This window comes from Phallusia mammillata, chromosome 4 (assembly GCF_965637545.1).
Source record: "Phallusia mammillata chromosome 4, kaPhaMamm4.hap1.1, whole genome shotgun sequence".
Lineage (NCBI taxonomy): Eukaryota > Metazoa > Chordata > Ascidiacea > Phlebobranchia > Ascidiidae > Phallusia > Phallusia mammillata.
The window spans coordinates 28,878,101-28,895,034 of NC_137255.1; the positions used below are offsets into that span (position 1 = coordinate 28,878,101).

Below are 16,934 nucleotides of genomic sequence, written 5' to 3' on the forward strand. Positions count from 1 at the left end.
GGAGGTTTAACGTATTTGTCCGGAATGAAAAATACTATTCGCAGCTTTTGCTTTGTGTTTGTAAATACAGTATTATGCTATGAAACAACTCTTCAGCAAAATCTTTATGTTTTGTCCAAGGTGCCAAAAGCAGAATAGTAGAGAAACACTGTTGTTAGGAATAAAACCATTGACTAAAATGCAGGTTGCTAAAACAGTTGGACTTGTGGTCATGTTTCGAGCCAACCAATTGTAAAGAAAATTATTCATATATTCGCATAATTCTGTAACAGGATTAAAGGCTTGGCAAATTGACTATGCGTTTAACCGGATTTTGTTTTTACCTCCAACAGCTGTCGCAAACAGAGTGTAGTTGAGGACAACCCCATTCGCACGCAGCGGTCTCCTCCAGTTCACGCGGATTTCCGTTCCGCTGACGCTTCGTTCATTGTACGGAGCAGGAAGAGTGTGGGGAATCCCCTCTCCAGATCTTGTGACGATCCATGAACTCTGAGCTTCTCCACCCGCATTTGAACTTGACACCTGAACCAAGGTTGTTTTTTTAGCCAACTTCAACTTACTACCGACAGCAAAAATCGCAATGAAGCCGGGTAGATGTTTACAAAAATATATGTACTGTTGGTCGTCTAATATCAAAACTTCTCCTGGGTATTTGCTTGTTAAAGCTGGCCCCAATAAACTTGCTTCGCTGAGAAAGACATAACATTTCTACATTGTTGGCTAAGAAGACGTACGCGTCCATCGATAAACTTTTGTTTTTAGATTAGTGGACAGCGTAAATGAAGAAAAAACTGTATTTGCGGCCTTTACATATGAAAAATCCCGAGTCTTAGTCAGTATAAATACCTTGTATAAGTATCTTGTGAAAGCCTGTTCTGGAACAATGACATCATCAAACACGTGACCATTGCCTGTGTATACGATCTCTATGGGCGCTTCCACGCACTGATTTCTGTGCCCGAATGGAGTCGGGATTTGTTGAACAACAAGCGACAAACTGTCGCTTTCATCTATGCCCGAACCTTCACCACTATGTGACGCACTTTCCCTGCTCTCTGTCGCCCCTGCCGGACAACCGTCCAAGTCCACGTTTACAGACGTATCCACATCACGTGACAAGCTGATGTTCCGCCTGTTGATTGACAGGTGAGAGATGCAACCGCCAAACGAGCGGGAATCGTCGTCCAGCAACGTCACAAGGCTGTTCAACCTTGAACTCGTGACCCCGCCGAGGTAGAGGTCACGAGAGAGGTCGAAGGTCATTTCGTTCCTTGCGTGGAAAAAAGTGGTTTGGTTGACTCCAACTTGCCCGTCGACTTCTGTAGATAACTGTCCCCTGGTGTTGCGGAACACTGCGGTGTGCCATTCTCCGTCACAAAGAGTGATTGTTGTATGGCTGTTGACGTCATACTGAACCTCTACGATGTCATCAGGTGAAGTTGACACAATGTATCTGAAATGTACAGAAAGGTTGATACTGTTTTACATTGCGCTCTTGGTGAAATTTATAATTTAGAGCAGTAAAATTTCTTCATAAGTTCTAATGAGGAATCAACGGTTCTCCGATTATAAAGTATTGGCCAAAAGTCAGACAATAAAAAGGTCGCCTTTACGTCCTTTATTGCCAGTACAATTTTCAATGTACAGAATTATGTAGGCCAATATTCCAAAAATATTGTCATTTGCTTAGTTCAAATGGTCATGCTACCCACCTCAGTTTGCCTTGTTGCAAAGTCGCCATCATAAAATCCACACCCGGTCTCCCAGCAGCGTAAAATAAAATCCCAGAAGAGAAAAATGTTCGAAACCGAATCTCAACTGACCACGTGGAAGGGTCAAGAACTCCCAAGGTCGTAGAGAGTTTCAAGTGACCTCTACCAAGAAAATGGACAGCTGGACGCGTCAAGGACACAGGACAACCCTGCCAGGAGTTGTACGCGCGATGCCATTGGTCAGCTTCGTCCCACGTGACATTGCTCCATTCGCCCAGCGATCCGTTTCGCTGCACTCGTATGTCCTTGATGCAGCCGATGTGACCTTGACGCACGACCACGTGGTTTTCAAGGTCATCGGGGCGCCCTAGCTCGAAATCGTCCGGGATTCCGCCAACGTAAACCCCGTCGTTTACCCCAATCACGGTGGTTTCCCTGGGGCTGGTCGCGTACCCCGTGTTGACCTCGTCGACCTCTATGTATCCGTTACGGTTGAATCGGTTTACCTCGATCCGGTGCCACTCTCCATCGTTGTACTTCCTCCCTGCGTCGTTGCTAGTGGTAACGGCTGTGGGGTTGTCCTGGGGGTCAAAGAGGAACCAGGGGCGTCCCCCGCGGAGCTGGAGCACCACGTACTCTTGACGAACTCCTCCGGAGGAAAGAGGAGATGCTGCGAAGAAGAGAAGACTCTCCTCCTCGAATGTCCGGAAGCTTAACTGAATTCCGCTGTATGACGCATCGCGGGGAAGCACCGAAGTAGTGAACCGGACGTGGGACTTTCCCGGGAAGCGAACCCCGCGGGACATTTCGATCGGGGGGTGAGAGAAAGCGACCGGGGACCTGAGGAGGGTAAACTCCGGGCGGGGTCCGTTTACGTGATCAGGGTCCTTCCATTTCAGTTGGATCGAGGTTTCACTTCTTTTGCCCGGAATAGGAGGCTGTTGGCCTTCGGGTGCTGGACATAAAATAGAAGGGTTAAGTGAGAAATGTAATGTAACATAAAATTTCCTGCTTATATTGTGTTTCTAAGCTCATGTGGGTTGGGCTATTTCATTTCAAAAAAGAATATGTTACATTTACTTTATTGTTGTTGGGATCCTGCATCGGGCTATTTTTTTCCTCTGTTAGATGTTTAAGACGGAAAACAAATCCAAAACTGACCTGCTGGTAGAGTGGTTGCGTTTGCTTCTGAGCTCAACACACACGACACAGAGTTGCAGAGATTCATCTTTATAACGTGAGAGGAGAAGGGTTCGAATCCCGTCGCTACGAAGTGTTGGATGTTCAGACCGCATGAGTAGATTACCTAAGAATCATATGGTGGTATTATCAAAAGAAACAGAATGTTTCAAGTATAAAAGTTATAGGAACAAGGAGTGCAAAATGTAAGGCCAGACACAGATGCCAACAGTAACTTGATTGAAAGCAAAATTGTTAAAAAGTATCTATTTAGGAAATATATCGCATGTGTTTAGGAAATATATAGAGAACTTTCGATTTTTGAACAATCGCATTTGTCATCATCAATAATTGATTACATTGACCGATAGCAGATGGCAGATGGTATTGTAAAACCAGGCAGTAAATAAAAAATACAGAAAAGGCTAGATAATAAAATGAGAAACGAAAAAAAAAAAAAAAAAAGAAATGAAAAGGAAACAAAACTGCAATCACGCAAAAATATTGAAGCGCCATGAACAAATACGTTTAGTTTTGCTGTTAAATCGCAAGCTTGAAAACTGCTTATATAATTTTGCGCTATTCTTAACATCTACTGACCACATCTTCCAATGGTGGAGCAAACTGGTTTCCACTCGTGTTATTTCTCGTCAGGATCACCTGATACATAACCACGTGACCGCGCGCTTCTGTGATTGGATGAGGTGCGTCCCACGTGATGTTCATTTCGAACGACGAGATTGGTTCAAGTGAGGGGGAAGGCATAAAAACGGGAACTAAACGAAAAGAGCACGACACAAAGTTACCAGAAATTCGGTGACATTACAATTTTTTTGTGAATTTCCACCAAACCAGTTTGTGATTTTTAGTCCAAAGATATTGAGATAATTTTATACAGAGCAAATCAGAAATCAATGTGAATCATAGATTTACGGTTGTCAACGCAGTTTCGCTACATTTGTTTAAAAGTAAAATGTTGGGTCGTGTTTAAGCATTTGGTGTGTCAATGACAAAGAACGACTGGAATTGTTTGTACACACGTACCACTGAAATGTTTGAATCATATCCTAAACTGTACGCTGCACACTAGTCCACGAATAACGCATTTTAACTACACTAAACAGTGTGAAAACAGACTCACATCCTTCAAGAGTTCGTGCAGTTGCCCACGGACTCTGAGTGGATCCAAGATTGTTGGATGAAGAAACGAGAAACTCGTACTCGGTAAACGGTTCCAACCCTTCCTGGGTAAAGTTGGTTCCCGGTGGACCCAGGGGGCTGTATGATGAGGCGGGAACTGGACGGGGGTTGTACGCCCCATGACTCCTGAACACGACCCTCTGTAGGGGGCGGTTAACCCCGTCGGAACCGGGTTTCCCCCTCATCATGACTTCGTATTGATGGATAATACCTGAGGAAAAGTTAGTAAATTACCTTTTGGAATAAAAAAGTTTGTTGGCTAAATATTTGTTGGCTCGATGCTTCCACATTAAAATATTTGTTATTACATCAACTTAACAATACATTTTCATAATATAAGTAAAAATTACCTACATTCAGTCAGTTTAATTAATAAGTAGGTTTCTATGTACTATGTTTTTAATAAACATGCAACAACACTCAATTTTTGAAACAAAATAGTTTGGTCTAATCAGTAATTCCTATTTAAAACAATCCAATATAAGTACTTACCTCATCTTAAACCGAAACAAATACAGAAATGGACACAATTAAGCGAGAAAAGAAATGTTGCCTAAAACTTCTGTACATTAAGTTGGTAAGTTTTGAGAGTGAACTTTCTTGGTTTAAAAACATAAAAGTAAAGTTGATAGTAACCTCTGTTCAAACAATAAAATAAAATAATTCGAACCATTTGCTTTATCCGGCGGCGACCACGTGACTTGTAGTGACGTATTTGAGATTGGGGTAATTTCGGGGACTCGCTGGTCTTGGGGTTTGTCTTCTGGGGTGATGACCACTACTGGTAGACTGTCCCCGCAACCACCACTTGTACAGGCGCGCAAAGTGAAAGTGTAATTTGTGAAAGGTCTGAGGTCTTCGATTCTCGTTGACGTCATTAATCCACGGTAATGTACTTCTACAACGTCATCTACTTCTGTCGTCACAGACTGGAAATTAAAAATCATACGTTGCCTGAAGTTTATCACTGTAGCAAAAATGTAAACATATAACGGAAACGTAATAAAAATTAACAGACTAATAAATAAAAAGAAAACTATAGTTTTCTTACATCATAAAAACACAAACAAACAGTTATACCGTGTCCAAAATATAAACAATGATGGTGCTTGTGAATGACTTATTAGCCTTTTCTAATTTTAATCTATTTAATTGCCCTTTGTAAACACTGAAGATGCTTTTTAGCGAAATTTACTTGTTTTTTATAAGATTGTGAACTGATTTTAACCTAGAAATAAAAATTTCCCAACTTGTGACAAAATTTGAAAAAAAAATAAAATGTACATCAAAACATGCAAAAATGTTGTATAACCTTATTCAAATCAAACAGAATCAAGAATTACCTGTAGTACATAAGTTTCAATTGGTCCATGCGCCACATGAGGTTCGGCCCAGTCAAAGTTAGCCCTTCTGGCTCTCACGTTAGACACAGTGAGTGGAGGGACGCCGGTGGGAATTCCTGCCAAGGTTCGAACCCTCAACTCCGGGCTTTCCACGGATCCACCGATGTTGCTCGTCTCAATGTAGTAATCATATGTTGTGTATGGAAGTAGCCCGGTGTCGTTGTACTCGTACGAATCGGAAAATGGACTAAACATTAAAGCATTTTGTTTAAAAACCTGTGTCATAATAGGGTAACCAATCTGTGGGTTACTGAACAAGCTTAGTGTAGTCAATTGAGAGAACGTTGAAAAAACAAAAAGTATAATGAAAAACAAAACTGCCAGAGAGGCAGTATATAGTGCAGTTCGCATAATCCAAGCTTTATGACATATTTCTTGTTAATAAAAACTACAACACATGTTAAATTTTACGATTGACAAACAATCCTGTCAGTTTGTCCCTAACCTTGATTCGTTGAAAGTGTATGTAAGCTCGGAATTTCGAAAGAGTTTGTAAACTAAGCTGTCTCCGTTCGGATGATCGGGAGGATTCCACGTCATCAATATCCATCGTGACGTCACGTTGCTCTGGGCAACAAAAACAAGTCTGTTACTTACATTTCGTTTACTTTTAGTCTTTTGCTTGTTGACAACACTAGCAACGAGAGGTTGATCAAACTTAAAAAAATGTATAATTGGTTGGTAAGTTTTAAAAATAAAACTTTGAAGTTGGTTGAAAAACATCAAGGTAAAAGTTGATAGCAACCTCTGTTGGAGCTGCCTGCTGTTCAGGGTGGGAGTAACAGCCCATCGGATTAGTCGAACTAAGATGGCTTGATCCGGGGCGACAGGAGTCACATTGTTGACCCACTACGTTTCCTTTGCAATCACACTGACCTGTAAATATTTTGCAGAAATGTTAAAATCCACACAAATATACGATTAAGCAAGTTAGTTCAAAACATTCGCAGAGTGCTGCTTTTAAAACAGAGCATTACTTTGTCAAAGAAATATGACACAGTATTAAAAGTATTAGAAAACGCCTACAATACAAAACTTGGAATATTTAACGGCTGCGACGTATACCTGTGATGACGTTGCATTCTCCATTTTCACTTCCGGCTACGTCACATCCGCAAATCTCGCACGAACCGAACAATGGATGAAAGTTCCAGAATGTTGGTGCGCACGCGTCACATCTTCGACCGGTCAATCCTAGATAAAAAGAAGTGCATTAGATGGAACCGACCAGTGCATGTGGTCACTGTTAGATTTATTTCTACTTTTGATAATTTACAGGTTTGAAGTTGTTCTAGCATCAAATTATTGCATGTACCAGAGGTTCTCAACCGTTTTTTACGAATTCCTCACTTTATCCATTCAAAACATTTTCATTCCTTTCCAAATACTATGTAGTACATGGTAAACTATACGAATGTCATTTATCAACTTCACAGCTTAAGTGCCTGTATGCAAACCACATGCAAAATTTAAAATTAATTCCTCCCCGGTTGGGAATCACTGGAATATACCGTTTGTTTGATGAAAATGTAAGATACACATTATACTCATATTAAAGACATATAATTGTACATACAATGACGAAAAGTTTGCTGCATTGTTCAAATCATCAATTTGCTTTCAAAAACATTATGTCAAAATTATAGAAAACAAAAAAATGTCACACAGAAATCTCAAATATAATGTACAACTTATTAGAATGGTTTTAAAAGACCAGCTATAAATTCTCACCAGCTCCAGTCTCTTCGTCTTTGCACGGACACATTCCAGTGACGTTGTTGCAAACCTGACTTGTGCTCCCCACTGGGTGGCAGTCGCAGACCAAACAACCTGACTCGTTTTTGGCAGGAAGATAAAAACCTGAAGGTTCCAAAATTTGAAGATTTGTGAAACTTTACTGATGATTGATGTAGGATTTAAAGCAAAATTATTCAAATTGTCTCCAAGTTAATCAAGACTGTACGAGAGAGTATAACTTTGCAATATCTAAGTTGCGACGGCTATTTACAAAACACAAAAAAAATATGAATGATTAAAACTTGGCAACAGATAACGTATAAATAGGTGCGCAGGTGCTTATTTAACGTTGGTAAAAATAATCTGTATTATGAACCTATTTTCAGTACCTGGTGAACATTGATTGCAGCTTCTCCCCTCTCTGCTCGGTAAACACGCACATTGTCCACTGTTTGCGTCACACACAAGTTCATGAGGTGAAAGTTGATCACCAAGTGCGGTTCCTATGTCAAGATCAAATCAATGAAAAAACAATTATCAGCAAGTTTTAATGTGTAAACAATTACGTGTATGTATGTGACACGTTTGTATCTGAGTAGATTTTTTTGAAAAAAAAGCGAAGGAGAAATTCAAAAAAAAATAGATCAAATCACAATTTTTCCTTAAATACCAGTAAAACAAGCATTAATTACCACAAGTTACTACAACTATTTGCATTAAACATGACCGGATGCATGCAAAGCATATACTTTAAGTGTCGAGATTCACTAGATTAAAGGGACCAAAATTGTACTTCGTCAGAATAAAAACATTTTGTATAAATTTTAACTTTTTTACTTGAATAAAATTAGAATAATAGAACACAACCATTAGGATCACAACCACCAGGTACACACGTTCACTTTAGTGGGCTCACCGACAACATTAATAATCTGCGGAATTTTGCGATGTGAGCTCATAAAACGCATACAACAGGTAATTTTTGGGCTGTAAACATGGTGCAAACAACTGAATCAAACCTTTAGGATCACAACCGCATGGTTCACATCCAGTAGGTAACGACGATCTCAGTCCGAAAGTGTTTCCTCTGCAGAGATTACAAACTCTTCCTCGGACGTTTTCCTTACAAGCGCATTGCCCGTCCACTTTACCACACAACAACGATCCACCAACCGTTCCACGTTCATCACAATTGCAAGATTCGCAACCCTAAAATGTCGCGATGTATGAAGAGTTACAGAAAGTTGAATTACAAATTACAAAAAAAAAAAAAAAATTGCGGTAACTTGGAGTGGGAAGGTTAAAATGAGCACAATTTTAGGTATATTTTGTGTTTTTTGTAATCGTTCATCGAGTTTTTTGTTTTTTCTCTGAAAAAATTGTTTAAAAAAATTTACTGGTTGAATACACGTGGACGTGTCAACAAATGTATAAACAACGAATCAAAACGATTCACTCACCAATCTGTTGGATGCATTCAAGTTGTAATACTCGTCGACACATTCGTTACAGGTCCGACCTTTCGTGTTGGCTTTGCAAACGCATTGGCCAGTGTCCTTGTCACAAATAGTCCCAGGTTCCGTTCCCGCCTCGTCACACCCACATTCGTAACAACCAATCAGCGACAAGTTCCAAAACCCGTCCTCGCATTGGTCACAATACATTCCTTGGTGACAAACAAAAACGTTTTTTAGTACGAAAAAATTCAATAATGTAATGTATTGGGTTTTAATTTCATCATACAAAACTACGTTTTTGTGTCAAATGCCGTTTGTTTGTCTCATTTAATAAGTTATATAATTTGCCCCCTAAAATGGTGTCATAAAAACCCTATACAAACTGAATGAAAACTATTCAAAGGAAAATTTGCTCACTTAATTTATTTCAATAGTAAAATTTAAACAAACAATCTTTTTCTTAACGCTTTGGCATAAAATGATAAACTATCAAACAACATTGCTAACTACATATAATTTATTAAAGATGCAAGCATTACTTTCTTCAAATTATTGATGCAAATGACAATCTCCTTTAACGATTGAATACATTCAACACGACTAACCTTTAAGTTTGATTTACAGAATCAAATGTCAACTACCTTGTACGTTGGGTTTACACTCGCACTGTCCACTCATCCAGTTACAGAACTGATTCTGTGCTCCAACCCGATTACAGTTACAAGGTTCACATCCCAGTGGATTCAAATCTGTCAGGTTCTTGAAGCCGTAATCACAACTGGAACATTGACGACCCCGCACATTTTCGCGGCAATCACATCTGCCTGTTCTCTGTGTTAAAAGAAAACAAAAAAAAATGAAGTATCGTGTCACTATGATGTCCCTAGATAAAAAACATAAATGTCATCTGGCTTGTGTTTTGTGAAAGAGTGAGATTTGTGCAGCTGTTCTAGCGTTTGTTTTTGAAGAACGATTAGTGAAATAAAGTGGAAAAAGCAGTTGAAACACAATAAAGCCACAAGATAACTTTCGACCGATTAAGTTAAATACCAATATAATGTTTCCGAAATATTTACTACTTCTAAAAAACTAAACTAATAACTTCCCACAACCTTGACCATATTTTTTTCTGTTAACAGGGCAATTTGTAGACAGCAAGCTGATAAAAGAAGGAAAAGAGAAAAAGTTTCAGAAACATTGTTTTCAAAATATTTGCATTCTTTCATCAACAAAGTAAACGCAGAAATGTTTTAACGATAAAGGCCTAGCTGACCTGATGACAGGTGATGCTCCGGTTGACTGTACCAGATAGAAAACAATCGCATTCTTCACAACCGGCTTCATTTTCTTTCTTTAAGTTGTAATAACCGTCCACGCATACGTTACATCTGCGTGAAGTCGTCTTGCTCTTGCACTCACACTGACCGTCGATCTGCGGACGAACCAAACAAACAAACATTTCAAACACTACATATTATTAAGTGTTTTGGGTACTGCTTAAGTACCCTGTGTCTGTTATGATATACCCTACGGTTTACCGTGCTCCCTGGTTAATGAGCACTCTTTAAGACTGTTAAAGAGGCGGCTCTCAACCTTTTTCTATTGCCAATGCCATGGCAGAATGCGTGAATAAAATTTAACCTTTTGCGATAATTTTACCCTGGGTTGGTGACCACACTATGCAACTATTTTGACTGACTCTTGTGTACCCTCATGTAACCATGCACTGTGTCAGTTGTTGAGGAGTCCTGGTCAGAAAGTTATACTTTTAACTTTTAAGTGTCAGCTATGATGTTTGTGCTTTTGGCGGGTTCAAGTCAGGTATTGGTTTGCAGTTTTTGACCCCAATTAAAAACAAAAACGTTTCATGCAAGCAAGTATTAAAGCTCATCAGTCACCACGACGGCAATTTCCTGCGGTAAAAATATTTTGCTGAACAAAGTGCTTCTTAGAGAACCGATAACAGTAAATGACATTCCAAGTGAGTTAACTAATGCTCATACTCGCAATGCCTTCAAACCTTTTCGCAGTCTCTTGTCTCGTTTGCGGTTCCAGCTCTGCTACAAGCGCACGGAGTGCACACGTTGATTGCATCTAGTTCCCTGTCAGACTTGCGGAAGTAACGTTCACTGCACTGCTGACAGTAGCGACCTGAAAAGAGGTTTCATTGTGATTTTTTTAAGTAATTAACCAGAGAAACTGATTGAAGCCACGAAGACGATCGGAAGGAAGCAACTTCAAACCTCACAGCAAGTAGGCTCATACCATTTCGAAGTTTGTTATGACACGTTTAGTTTGATACTGTGACACTGAGCCGACTTCACTGTGGTTCCCAAGCAGTTGCTTGACCATTGTGAGCCAGTTCATCTGTGCTGTATGCCCACAGACTAGGTGATGCATGGTTTTTTTAACCCTGTTGCTCCCAACAAACTGGAGTGCCGTTGAATGGCTACACTAGCCAATGCGGCCGATCTCTCGTCACCGGCTGCACTGATGAGACCTCATAGGTCGAAACAGTGTGCACTGTCTGCAGCTTATCATTTATTGGCTCTATGCTTTTACATCTAGTTTGTATTTTGTAGTAAAAACAGACACCTTATTTAAACATTCAAAATGAGACTTAACTCCCACCGAGCTGAAATACAATATAGTACAAAAATTTAACCAGTCGCCAATTACAATTTTGAACTGACGATATCAATAGTTGACAAACGATATCAATAGTAGTCAAAGTTAAGGTCAGCAGCAAAATGTAATTTAGGCATAGCAGCTGTAAAGTCAGTGTGAGCATACCACATATATATCCTCCCATACCTGTTGTAAAATGTTGGCAATCATCGCACACGCCGCCTCCACCTCTGCTGTAATCTCCAGGAAAAGGATCCAAGTCTTGTTGATAATGGCAACTGTCGGCATGTTTGTTACACTCGCACTTCTGACAGTTGTACGGAGATGAGTTGTCACCCATATGATAAGGTTTGTTGTTGTACAAAGGCTTGCAGCGTTCACACTGGACAAACAAAACGCATAAGGTCTTGGTATAAAATAAATGTGCAAATTTGGATAGTTTACACACTGCATACATTTAAAATTAGGGCTGAGCACAAAACTACACGCCCGAAACTGAACAGTTTAAACAAATCCCACGAAAGCCCGAAAAAGCCGAAAGTTGTTGTAATAGGACCACAAAACAAGCCAATGTCAAGTCAGGACGGAATCAAGTCGAACAGTTCGACCGGGCTTACGATTCTGTGTATCGAACAAGTTTATGCTTAGTGTGATTCGTCACGTGGCAACTTCTTGCTGTAAGATTCGGCAGGAAAGAAAGGTGAAACAAACCTTGCAAACAAACTACGTTATAGATAAATTACTAAACTTCAGTTATGAAAAGGTTTTGTAATCTACTCTAATCGACGACCTAAACCAAATCACATGGCAGGCTACTTTTAGGTCGCGGCACAAGAATTAAAACGTTGCATGTTTAAACTTATTTTAAATGACAGTGGTTTGAAAACGCCTATGTTAAGATGCAAAACCAGCTTACCATATTTCCATCTGTGTTGCTTTCCTCCAAACACTGACACTTGTACGGTTTTACTTGGGTGTCGCAAGACTCAGCGTGTCCGTGACAGTTGCATCTGTTAACGGGAAATTATTCGTTAGAGAAGTGGAGGAAGAGACAAGGTGTCTAAACAAGGACAGTTTAACGAGCAACAAAAAATTATATGTTCGTGCAGAACATGACGTTTTTTTGCACATCTTATGTCAAGCTTTATTATTGTTGAGAATATATGTCGAAAACGAGTGAAACGCATCTAACCAGTGGATGCCGCTAGTCTCTAGTAATGTAAAATCTTACTTTCCGACAACTTGGATTCCCTTCAAACCGTAGTACTGATGTCTCAGATGTACTGACTCTGCTTGTGTGAAATATTGGAACTGGAAACGAACTTGAACCTGTAAACACATGAAATAATCTTATGTAATACACGCTTGCTAATAAAGTGATATGTTTTACACCGTTTCAAATTACAACATTACAAGTTATATATTTTGCATTCCCTTCTCTTTTGATGCATTACTTCCGTGCGAAGCCGAACTGAATGAGATGAGTAAATAGTGATTTGATATGTTTGCGATTGTAGGGGTGCAAAATCTTTGTTAAATTAATTTGATTTTTATTCCAACGTAATTGTAACAGTAACAGAATTTAACGTTGTTGTGTTTGCAGTTGTATTCATTTTAGATTAGACCTTTTTCCAGGTCAAGACTTCGATTTTATGATGTTTGCTGTTTCAATAAACTGTTTCTGTGAGTTGTATTAATATCACAGCAAATTTTTATCAACTATATTATGTGTCGTAAATAGCTTTGGTCAAACGATTGAAAAACTTTCAATTAGTTAAGCAAGTGGTGATCAACATATTGCCTTGGAGACAATCAGTATCAGTAAAAAACGAGAAAAAGATTCATAACTACTTTTCTTGTTCTTTTTAATATTTTGTGGTATTTTATGATCACTTTCGCCCACCTTGGAAGCTTTCACAAAATTCATGAGCTCAGGCGTGCCATAGAAATCATGCTGACCAGGTCTCGGGTTTGGTTCCTTCTGAAGGAGACTGAATGTGATTGTGTTGTTTCTGTATGGAATCTCCTCAATTCTGAAAGTGAAAATGAGACATGCTGTATTTGTAATCGCGAAACACAACACGAATGCTTTTAAACACGATTTAATATTTATGAGTGTCGTACGAACGAACTTGGGTCAAAAAAGAAGTTTTACCGTCGGAATAAGAGATTTTTATAGTATTCTAAAAGCGCTAAAAATTGCAAAAAATAGACTTAGGTTTTGCCTAATGTTGCTGGTCACGTTGTTTTTTGTGTTTTTTTTTTTTTTTTTTTTTTTTTTTTTTTGTGGTTCTCAAACCTGCCAGCATGCGCAGCATTACTAAACCAAATTTTCATTCCGCGACACACTTGTCAAACAACACAAAAAGTGCTAAAGGAAATTTAATTAGCAACTTTACTGTACCGGGTAAGGTTTCTTTTTCATTACCAATAATTAAATGCGAGCTTTGAAACGTTTTGGTAAACGCCTGCATTTCGCTATCAAGTTTTAAAGCAGCAGAGTATGTTTGCACTTTGGAAACAGCTAATGTTCTACAACATACTTTAAAATCTCTCGCAGCACACAGCTGGAGAATCACTGCCGTGGCTGTTGTTTTAAATTGTGTTGCGTATGGACCTCCATAATTAAGTTTTTAGGTTGGGGTGACTTCACGCAAAACCTTTCTATACAGTTGCCGTTAAACATATACAGTTAAAGTTGCCGGTAAAAAGAAACTATGGATAGTACTGACACAACAAAGCCCGGTATATTTGTGTTATAAATGTACGGTTAAAAACGTCGACAGAAAACGTTGGCCCGCGGGCGTCTTTACCTGATAAAAATTAGCCCCTACTAAAAATTTTGGACACCTCTGCCATAGAGAATCCGCTGCCTGCCGGTTGAAAACCACCAGCTGAAAACATAACTTACGGTGGGAATTGTTGACAGCCAACTGACGTGGGAAGATAGAGAGGTGCGTTGGCGGGAACAGAGAACCTCAAACTGCAATCGTCAGCAAAATATCCCCATGCTTCCATCTCGCCATCGGCGGTGGTGTTTGAAATTCGACTGATTGTCACCATTTTTGGCTGAGGGCTGTAGAACTGCATTGTCACGTAGAAGACCTTAAAATATTAGGAAAAATAGCGTTACAGCACGAAAAAACATGAAATCCCAGAGTATAAAATAAAAGGTTAGCAATCACTGGTGAAGTAGGCTACTTTTGAAACATTCTCACGCGAGATAATCTTAGGAAACAAAACAAAATTCATCCTGCATGTTGTAGTAGGAATATTTTTGCAACGAACAAATTTATTTTTAGTGGTTAACTCCACAGTCTCTTTTGCTAAAGTATTTTAAGTTTCATTATCATATTTAGCTTGGACAGCGAGTGCTCGAGAAAATTGCGATGGGATCGATATATGACAAAAAGTTTGAGAACCACTGGTCTATTTGGAAAGCAAAACATTTGCCACAAGATCAGTTAAATACAATTTCAATCAAACCTGGTATTCGCCGTTCTCCAAGTCAATGGTGATAGTGAGGCCTCCAGGCATGTAGAGTTCAGTGGATGAAACCCACGTGGTGGTAGGATCGTCATCTGTGATGTAATCAAGAGGATGAGCGTCAAGAGAGAGGCGGAGCTGACGTACGGAGTTGTCAGTGTCCTCTACGCCGTTCGGGATACAGAATCTGTGAGAAGGAAGTTTGAGCATTAATTTATGGAAGGAAACGCATATGTGATTTAACGCGAATTCCACCGTATGCATTCATACTTTGCGTGTTATTGAGAAAAAAATACCATCTGAACCCTTCATTTCGTCTTTTGCATACAATTGTGCGTACCAAAAGTAACAGAGGAGAGTTTAAAGCGGCGTCGCAAACTCCCAAAGAAGAGGGTTTTTAACCGGAGAAAATTTAACTTGCTTGGGCGGCCCAAATGAAGAGATTAAATTTGTAAAAGAAATTAGGGTGTTAAAGAAACTCAAGAGGAATTTTACCATTTATCATTTAAGTCTGTAAGGAGTGAAGGGCGAAAGGTTATGTTCTGTAATGCGACGTTTCACGATTGCAAATCGTCGCAAGATATTACACCCGACTTTACTAACATGATGAAAAAAGGTCTAAAACTAGAATGTTTTGACTACTAGGCGATTGTCATCCTCAAAACGCATACTGTTTAATTCTATCTGCTCTGTTGTGCACAGTTTTTCTTCTAAGCATTTTAAGTAACCTATCGTTCAAACATTAGACCACCTTTTCATAAAATAGGTCACAATAAGCAATTTAATATCGCGGTTATGGGCAATAATAATACAGGGTTTCGCTCGATGCGTCACACAAAAATAATGGGCATGATTTTCACAAGCAAGAATGCAGCTTAAGCAGTTTTGCAAAACTGCAGTAAACTAAATCCCTGCTGTTAAACACATGTAAGTAATTACTGCGAAAACTCAACTAATCCAAATGCCCCTGCACATTCTTAGTCACCCACCTTTCCTCTACTGGGTGAACGCGGGGAAACCCCGAGGGGCAGAGGCACCGAGAAACGATATTGATTTCGGGGAATACCCCGGTAGCGACCTCCTTAATCTCGCGGTTTGTGAGAACTTTGTCAAACCACCGGAAGTCTTGCATCCGACCCACGTATTGTTTCGTACCTGTGATGTCATAATGTCATTACAATGAGGTTTACTGAAGTGAAAATTGAAAACTGTTCACGTTCACAAATCATCCAACATGCGGAAGGAATGAAAGTCGATTCAACGACACAAACCACTTCAAAACATTGAGCAAAGAAAACGAGAGACAAATCTTTGCCTTCGAAGGCATGCACATTTGGACAAAAGAGTCAAGTTTGCTAACGTCGTGATGGTTTTCTTTTGCCATTTGATATTTACCCGATAAATCTGCTAAATTTATCAACAAACTAATTCATTTAATTAAATACGCGACAAACCAGACTTTGTTTTATCACATGATAATAATCACTTTGATAAATGGAAAATTAACTATTTTCGTCTGTATTTCCCATTTTTTAAATTAAAGAAACATTATGAATGAAGATCGCATTTACGTTTATTTGTAGATAATAGTACCGTTTGCCCGATAATGAACTCGTCCGATACTTTGGCGGTTTTGGACCAAATACCGTAATTTGTTACGACGGGCGAAGCGATTCACGTGTCAAATATAGCCTACAATTTCTGAGCTTTCTGTAATTTTTCAACTACCGATACACCGTCACAACGATATGTGCTTGCGGTAGAAGTCTACATGAACAGGAAATTTGCACTTGAATTAACGCCAAATGAACATATTCTACACTTCAGTTTCAGTGAAGTACTTTTATTCAAACCTACACACTCAGTGCGCTAATCAAAAAAATGTTTCGACCCAGCTTCGTCAGTGAAGCTCCAATCCAAAGTAACTTAACTTTATTTATGTGTGTCGATAACGATATGACTTACCAACGTACGGGAAAACACAAAAGCACATTACACATCCATTCATTCTTAGAGCATCTACTATGTAAAGTTTTGGTTTACGTAACCACCGAGCCTGTTCAGCTGACATATTGCAAAAAATGTTGCCGTGAGTTCGAATCCCAGCCTTAGTGACACACATGACGCATGAA

At 39.3% G+C, this 16,934-nt stretch overlaps 1 protein-coding gene across 1 annotated transcript in view; it reads right to left on the minus strand.

Annotated features, from left to right (window-relative positions):
- The window catches only part of LOC145222967 (usherin-like), a 48,353-nt gene that overhangs the window by 31,141 nt on the left and 278 nt on the right, over window positions 1–16,934 (minus strand). Inside the window, exons 2-26 of the mRNA XM_080089239.1 lie at window positions 15,792–15,957; window positions 14,803–14,989; window positions 14,228–14,421; window positions 13,220–13,349; window positions 12,548–12,645; window positions 12,233–12,326; window positions 11,503–11,698; window positions 10,709–10,839; window positions 9,962–10,120; window positions 9,330–9,519; window positions 8,692–8,897; window positions 8,251–8,440; window positions 7,621–7,734; window positions 7,226–7,354; window positions 6,560–6,688; window positions 6,240–6,370; window positions 5,940–6,061; window positions 5,435–5,681; window positions 4,762–5,020; window positions 4,033–4,302; window positions 3,492–3,667; window positions 2,874–3,018; window positions 1,713–2,667; window positions 847–1,453; window positions 324–522 (exon numbers count right to left, since the gene is read on the minus strand). Coding sequence (XP_079945365.1) covers window positions 324–522; window positions 847–1,453; window positions 1,713–2,667; window positions 2,874–3,018; window positions 3,492–3,667; window positions 4,033–4,302; window positions 4,762–5,020; window positions 5,435–5,681; window positions 5,940–6,061; window positions 6,240–6,370; window positions 6,560–6,688; window positions 7,226–7,354; window positions 7,621–7,734; window positions 8,251–8,440; window positions 8,692–8,897; window positions 9,330–9,519; window positions 9,962–10,120; window positions 10,709–10,839; window positions 11,503–11,698; window positions 12,233–12,326; window positions 12,548–12,645; window positions 13,220–13,349; window positions 14,228–14,421; window positions 14,803–14,989; window positions 15,792–15,934 — 5,401 coding nt within the window. The 5' untranslated portion in view covers window positions 15,935–15,957. The remainder of the gene's footprint in view (window positions 1–323; window positions 523–846; window positions 1,454–1,712; window positions 2,668–2,873; window positions 3,019–3,491; window positions 3,668–4,032; window positions 4,303–4,761; window positions 5,021–5,434; window positions 5,682–5,939; window positions 6,062–6,239; window positions 6,371–6,559; window positions 6,689–7,225; window positions 7,355–7,620; window positions 7,735–8,250; window positions 8,441–8,691; window positions 8,898–9,329; window positions 9,520–9,961; window positions 10,121–10,708; window positions 10,840–11,502; window positions 11,699–12,232; window positions 12,327–12,547; window positions 12,646–13,219; window positions 13,350–14,227; window positions 14,422–14,802; window positions 14,990–15,791; window positions 15,958–16,934) is intronic.